This window comes from Penaeus vannamei, chromosome 1 (genome assembly GCF_042767895.1).
Source record: "Penaeus vannamei isolate JL-2024 chromosome 1, ASM4276789v1, whole genome shotgun sequence".
NCBI classification, from domain to species: Eukaryota; Metazoa; Arthropoda; class Malacostraca; order Decapoda; family Penaeidae; genus Penaeus; species Penaeus vannamei.
Genome location: NC_091549.1, coordinates 6,173,752 through 6,181,251, shown reverse-complemented (window position 1 = coordinate 6,181,251; position 7,500 = coordinate 6,173,752). Strand labels below are relative to the sequence as shown.

The window sequence follows — 7,500 nt, the reverse complement described above, 5'->3', positions numbered from 1 at the left end:
ACGGCGATGGCGTCTCTCTCTCTCTCTCTCTTTATCTCGTCGAGTCGCTTACATCTATCCGCATCCTCACGCACTCACGCAAGGCGGGGCTGCACGCGCGCGCGCCCGCCACACACGCACTCTCCACTACGGCCACTACGCGCTAGGATTCCCGCTTATCCGGAACTACAAGGACGACGCCGCCACTCTGCTGACGGCCGGCGGGAAGGACAGGCGGTTCGCGGACAGCAGGAGGACCAGCAGGAGCAGCAGCCCGCTCGCCTCGCCGCCCACCACGCCCGAACTCACGCTCGGCATGGACTCCGTGCACTGCCCTGGAGGGGGGAGGGGAGAAGTCAGTAGGTGGGTTCTGGTAAATGAAACATTAATATATATACATATATTCATATATAAACAAACAAACAAACACACACACACACACACACACACACACACACACACACACACACACACACACACACACACACACACACACACACACACACACACACACACACACACACACACACACACACGCACGCACAACACGCACACACACCCCACACAGACAAACAAACACACAAACACGCACCGGAGAGCGTGGCGTTGATGGCGAAGTGAGCGTCGTGCTGCCGGTGGATGCACGTGTCGTGGCGAGCCGTGAGCGTGATCTTGTCGGCGGGGCCCTGCGTGGCCGACGGCGACGAGGCCACGCTGTAGGCGAAGCACACTCGTCGCGGGGCGCCCGACGGACGGGAGATGGGCGACGCCACCACGTAGGTCACGCCCTCGGCCACCCACTGGCCGTGGCACTGGTACTCTGCGGGCGGAATGGGCGGGTCAGTCAGGGGGGAGGGGAAGGGGGGGCGGGTCAGTCAGGGGGAGGAGGGTGAGGGAGCAGGTCAGTCAGGGGGAGGGGAGGGGGAGGGATTGGGGCAGTTTAGGCAGAGGAGGAAGGGAAGAGGAAGAGGAGGGGGAGGGGGGGGCACACAACGAAAGGGAAAACAAAACAAGAACAAATACAGGAGATACAATGAATTCGAAAACTTAACAAAAAGAAAATAAGAACGTCAGATAAGACTACAACAAGCGGCGTGACTTTGGAAATCGTGAAAAGACATGAGAGTGTATATCCTGTTACACCCTCATGCGCAGAAAGGAACATGTCACTTGGATGAGGCACGTGTATCATTTGCTTCCCCACCAAAAAAGTATAATCTTAAAGTCTTATTTGCAATCTGGTATTGCAAAGATTCATAAAGAGAGAGAGAGAGGGAGAGGGAGAGGGAGAGGGACAGAGGGAGAGGGAGAGGGACAGAGGGAGAGGGAGAGGGACAGAGGGAGAGGGAGAGGGAGAGGGACAGAGGGAGAGGGACAGAGGGAGGGAGGGAAGAGGGAGAGGGAGAGAGAGAGAGAGAGGAGAGAGAGAGAGAGGGAGAGGGAGAGGAGAGAGAGAGAGAGAGAGAGAGAGAGAGAGAGAGAGAGAGAGAGAGAGAGAGAGAGAGAGAGAGAGAGAGAGAGAGAGAGAGAGAGAGAGAGAGAGAGAGAGAGAGAGAGAGAGAGAGAGAGAGAGAGAGAGAGAGAGAGAGAGAGAGAGAAAGAGAGAGAGAGAGAGAGATTCCTTATGAAGAGACAGAGAGAGAGAGAGAGAGAGAGAGAGAGAGAGAGAGAGAGAGAGAGAGAGAGAGAGAGAGAGAGAGAGAGAGAGAGAGAGAGACAGAGAGAGAGAGAGGCGGACTATAAAATTGTATCTCTTACAGTTAATACCAAAGCTGCTGGGTTATACAGTAGAAAAAAATATTATGTTGCCCGAGAAGTTACATTTAATTAATTCAATTAGTATATTTAGTTTAAAAAAACCTTCAAGAGATAAGAATCATAAAAGTTATGATATTAAACGGAGCACCACCTAGCTTAAGCCACCCCCCCATGATAACCCCTTCCATTCCCCTATCTCACCCACACCCCATTCCCCGTTCTCCCCTGGCTTCCCACCCTCACCCCCAAACCTCACTCTTATCCACCCCTCACACCCCAACCCCAACCAACCCTCCCCTTCACCCCCATCCCCTCTCCCCCTTTAAACCTCACTGTCACCCTCACCCCCTTAACCTCATCCTCCCCCTAACTCCCTAACCCTCCCCTTCACCCCCTCTCCCCCTTAGATCTCACCCTAAAACTCCCCCTAACCTCATCCTCCCCTAACACCCCAACCTCTCCCTTCACCCTTCCCCTAAAAAAAAATCCCTCAACCCTCCTCTAACACCCCTCTCCCCCATCAAAAGAATCCCTAACCCTCCACTTCACCCCATCCTCCCCCCACCCCCAAACCTCACCACCCCCACCCCCAACCCACCCCCTCACCCTCAACCCCCAAACCTCACCCTCACCCTCCCCACCACCCACCCTACCCCCACCCAGCGCTGCCCCAGCCACGCGCATCAAACGGCGAGCCTCAAAACGCGCATTCCCGACGCCGGAAAAGTCCCCAGACCGGGAGAGACTCGCGCGGCGCCCGTCCACTGCTCAGACCCACGGAGAGCGACCGAGGGGCCTTTGAGCTCCCCGCTGCCGCTGACACTGATATGCCGCAAGGGAAGAAGAAGGGAGGGAGGGGAGGGAGGGGAGGGAGGGAGGAGGAGGGAAGGGGTGGGAGGGAGGGAAGGAGGAGGGGGTGGATGGGAGGAGGGGATGGGGTGAGGAGGGGGGGGGAGGGAGGGTTAGTGGATGGGGGAGGAGGGAGGGATGGGAAGGAGGGAGGGGGGAGGGAGGGGTGGGAGGAGTGGGGGTAGAGGGAGGGGGTGGATGGGGAGGAGGGAAGGAGTGGAGAGTGAGGGAGGAGGGGGTGGATGGGGGAGGGGAGGGAGAGATGGAGGACTGTGGTGGACGGAGGGAGAAGGAAAGAGAGAGGACAAGGGAGAGAGGGGAAGGAAGGAAAAGAAGGCCTGAGGAAGGAAGGAGGAGATAGGAAGGAGGAAGGAAGAGGAAGAGAGAGAGGGTGAGGAATGATGACTTGCGAATAAAAAGGAAAAGAAAAAAAGAATACGGAAGGAGAAAAATAGAGGAAAGAAGGAGAAGAGGGAGGAGGAGTGGACGGAGAAATGACTGTGAAAGACTAAGAAGAGAAACAGAAGGAGAAAGGAGAAAAGGAAAAAGGAGCAGGGTCGTAAGAGAGAAGAGCCTGCGGGGAAGAAAGACGGAGAAGGAGAGAGAAAATTAAAAGGAATAATGGAAGAGAGGAAAGAAGAGAAGAAGTGGGCGAGGTACAGGACGAAGGGGAGAAAGAGGAAAGAACAAAAACAAGGCAAACCAGCGGTGTTCTTGCAGCACCGCGAAGTTCTTGCTTTGAACAAAGAACCACCGTTTTTTTAAAGGACTTCAAAGAAGAGGATGTCTCAGATAACCTTATCTCGCTCTCGCTCTCTCTCTCTCTCTCTCTCTCTCTCTCTCTCTCTCTCTCTCTCTCTCTCTCTCTCTCTCTCTCTCTCTCTCTCTCTCTCTCTCTCTCTCTCTCTCTCTCTCTATTTCTCTCATCTCTATTTCCCTGCCTCCCTCCTTCCACCCATCCACCTACCTACCTACCCTCCCTCCCTCCCTAATCACCCACCCACCCTCCCTCCTTCCCCCTCCCTGCTCCCTCACCCACCCACCCTCCCTCCTTCCCCCTCCCCTCCCACCCTCCACCCTCCGTCCCACCCTCCTCCCATCCCACCCTCCCTCCCACCCACCCTCCCTCTCTCCTTCCCTCCTCCCCCTCCCTCCCACCCTCCCTCCCATCCCACCCACCCTCCCCCATCCCCGTGCCCCCGCCCTCCACTCACTGTTGATGGTCTCCTCCGGGCAGCGCGCGTGCAGCTGCAGCTCCTCCCCCGTCGAGCACCCGACGGTGACGCGCGTGAAGGACCTCGTGTCCCCCGCGCACGTGGCCGTAGGATCGGTCACGCTGTACCTGCCGAAGGTGCCGCAGGAGCGCGGAGGCCCCCCGGCGGCGACCAGGGTGGTGAGGTTGGTGGAGGTGGGCGACCAGTAGTGGGTCGAGCAGGCCTCCTCCGCCATGAAGGCCAGCTCGCCCACCCGCGCCTGCACCACGTGGTCGTCGCGGCGGTAGATGCGCATGCACTGGTAGCCGCTCTTGCTGTCGGGGGGGAGAGGGGGGGTTAGGATGGGGCGCTCTTTGGGGTGTTGTGGGGGGGTGTGGGGGTGTCCGTGTGGAGGCGTTTGGATGTGGATATAATAGTACGTGTGCGACCGTGTGCGTGAGTGTATGTATATAGACAAATATATCATATATCAAAACCATAAACAAACAAACCCTCCCTCCCTCCCCCTCCCCTCCTCTCCCCTCCCCCTCACCCACCCCCCCCACCCTCCCCCCCTCCCCCCACCCACCCCACCCTCCCCACTTCCTTACCATCCCACCGTGACGTGAACAACGACCGTCACGTAGTCGTCCTCGGTGTGCTCGCTACTGCGGTGCTCCCTGTGGTCCCTGTGGTGCTTGTGGTGGTCGCCGGTGTGGTGGTCGCTGCGGCGGTGGTCGCGGTGGCTCTCGTACTTGTAGCAGACCAGCCGGAGGTCGGTGTGGCCCCGGGTCTGTAGGGGGGGAAGGGGTAAGGGAAGAGGGGGGGGGGAAGGGGGAAAGGGAGAATGGATTAAAGGCATGGAGGTAAATATTTTGTTTCAATTTTTTTTTGTTCTGTTTCTATTCTTGGAAAACATTCAATTTCTATTCTGTTGCATTTCTATTACAGGAAAATATTCTATTTCTATTCTAGAAAAATATATATCTAATTTAGGAAAATATTCTATTTCTATTCTAGGAAAATATATATCTAATTTAGGAAAATATTCTATTTCTATTCTGTTCCACTTCTATTCTAGGAAAATATTTTATTTCTATTTTATTCTATTCTTTCAGTCTCCTCTTCTAAATCCATTATTAATTAATTAAATAATTACACAATATATGTTCAATATATCACAGTACTTCTATGCTGTAAGTAGATGAAGAAGAGATAGAAGATAAAAAAGGTGAAGGAGAAAAAGAATGAGGAGGAATAAGAGAAGAAAAAAAGGGAAATATCAAAAGAATTAAGAAAAACAGAGAGTAAAGTGAAAGAAGAAGAAATCGGAGCATAGAAAGCCTGAAGGAGGAACGATAGCAAAAGATAACAAAAAAAAAGAGAAAAGAAGGAAACGAAGAAGAAAAATATGAAGAAAAAGAAAAAGAAGAAGAAAATAAAAACGAAAAAAAAAGATAAAGAAATAAAAAAAAAACAAAAAGAAAAAGATGAAGAAATAAAAAAGAAAAAAAAAAAAAGAAATATAAAAAAGAAAAAAAAAATAAAAAGAAATAAATAATAAAAAAGAAAAAAAGAGAAAAAGAGAAAGAAAAAGAAGTATAAAAAAATAAAAAGAAGAAGAAATAAAAAAAAAGAAAAAGAAAAGAGAGAGAGAGAGAGAGAGAGAGAAAAAGCGGCCGAGAGGGGACGGGGCGCCGTGAACGCACCTCGAGGTCCTCAGGAGCTGCCGTGCCGTTGCTGATCCTGAGGGACGTGTTCTTGTGGTAGACGTAGTAACTCTGGCTGTAGTCGAGGGTGTGCCAGTGGCGGTGGGCGGTCAGCCACGCCGGCAGCTTGCACTTCTTGCCGCTGTGGGTCACTGTGGGCGGGGAGGGGAAAGAGAGGGGGGCAGAGGGGGAGAGGGGGTGAGGGGAGGGGAGAGCAGAGGGTGAAGGAGAGAAGGGTGTGGGAAAGGAGAGAAGGGGAGCGGGGAGGAGAGAGGGAAGAGGGGTGAAGGGTGAGAGTCGAAAGGGAGAGGGGGAGGGGGGAGAGGGTGAGGGGAAGAAAGGAGAGAAGGGGGAGGGGTGAGGGGAGAGGGGTGAAGTGAGAGGGGAGAGGGGTGAGGGGTGGAGGGGGGGAGAGAGGATGTCTTGTCAGAAAGGTTTTTTTTTATAATGTGTTGAGAATATATATACATTTTTTCATTCTTTTAGGAATTCATAATTCTCTTTCGTGTTGGTAATGAGACGAGAAATAAACTTCAAAGAAATAAATACCACAAAAACACCATATCAAACACAAACAAGAGTAAATCCATTAAAACACACCATTTTGATTAACGTCAACCAGCCTACAATAAGTCAACCAAAAATTTAACAATAAACAAGAAAGATTTCTCTCTCTCTCTCTCTCTCTCTCTCTCTCTCTCTCTCTGTCTCTCTCTCTCTCTCTCTCTCTCTCTCTCTCTCTCTCACTCTCTCATTCTCACTCTCACTCCCACTCTCACTCTCACTTCTCATTCTCACTCTCACTCACTCTCACTCACTCACTCTCATTTCATTCTCATTCTCATTCTCATTCTCATTCTCATTCTCATCCTCACCCTCACCTCACCCTCACTACCTCACTCTCATTCCTCAATACCCTTCACCACTTTCACTCACCCTCACCTCACTCACCCTCACCACCTCACCTCACCCTCACCCTCACTCACTCACCACTCACCCAACCAACCTACAAGAACAGTCACCTAGAGAAAAAATGAATAAATAAAATAAACTCCACATAACCTACAAGCCACCCCCCCAAAAAAAAAAAAAAAAAAAAAAACACACATCAACCAACTTCCAAAAACAATAATAAAAAAGAATAAACAAATATACAAACAAACATATAAAATATAAGAATCCGCTCTGCCGCCCCACCTTTCGTAAGCTTCATGGTCTTGCTTCCCTCGTGGGCGGAGATGAGCCCCTGGCAGGTGGCGTCGGCGGACTGGGCGAGGTTCCAGGTGGCGGTGTCCCCCTGGCGGTGCGGGTGCTCGTAGATGAAGCACCGGTAGCGGTCCTCGTCGCTGTTGGCGTGGATGTGGTTCACCTTCCCCACCAGGTAGTGGTTCGAGCCGTCCTTCCACGACCCCAGGCACACCAGCTCCTCCTCTGCGATGGGCGGGTGAAGGTGGGTGAGTGAGGGTTGGGGGGAGTGAAGGGTGGGGAAGGGTGGAAGTGGGAGGGGAAGGGAGGGTAGGTGGGTGGGTGGTATGGGTGGAAGTGGGAGGGGAGGTGGGGTGGGGTGGTATGGGTGTAGGGGGAGGGGAGGATAAGTGGTATGGATGGAAGTGGGAGGGAGGGAGTGGTGGTTTTGGGTGGAGGGGGAGAGGGGGAGTGAGGGGAGGGTGGTATGGGTGGTTGGGTGGTATGGGTGGGGAGGGGGGAGGGAGGGTAGGTGGGTGGGTGGTATGGGTGGAGGTGGGAGTGTGACGTGGGTGGGAAGGGGGGAGGGGGAGGGAGGTGGCGGGGAGGTTGGCATGGGTGGAAGTGGGTGGAGGGGGGGCGGGGGAGGGTAGGTGGGTCTGTGGAGGGGGGAGGTGACGTGGGTGGAAGGGGGGAAGGGAAGGGGGAGGGGGAGGTGGGTGGAAGGGGGAAGGGTGAGGTGAAGGGATGTAAGACGGGGGTAGGGGGGGGGGGAAAGATGAAGGGAAAAGCGAATGCAGAATGTTTGTGTACATGTGTGTGTGTGT

The 7,500-nt window shown here is 53.2% G+C and overlaps 1 protein-coding gene across 3 annotated transcripts in view; it reads right to left on the bottom strand.

The window, feature by feature from the left end:
* Positions 1-7,500, bottom strand: part of LOC113812218 (uncharacterized) — a 632,290-nt gene that overhangs the window by 1,667 nt on the left and 623,123 nt on the right. For all 3 annotated transcript variants that reach the window (XM_070130088.1, XM_070130040.1, XM_070130131.1), the window contains exons 7-12: positions 6,686-6,919; positions 5,489-5,640; positions 4,391-4,572; positions 3,801-4,114; positions 572-799; positions 1-314 (exon numbers count right to left, since the gene is read on the bottom strand). The exon at positions 1-314 is cut by the window's left edge and continues 1,667 nt beyond it. In XM_070130088.1, coding sequence (XP_069986189.1) covers positions 166-314; positions 572-799; positions 3,801-4,114; positions 4,391-4,572; positions 5,489-5,640; positions 6,686-6,919 — 1,259 coding nt within the window. In that variant the 3' untranslated portion in view covers positions 1-165. The remainder of the gene's footprint in view (positions 315-571; positions 800-3,800; positions 4,115-4,390; positions 4,573-5,488; positions 5,641-6,685; positions 6,920-7,500) is intronic.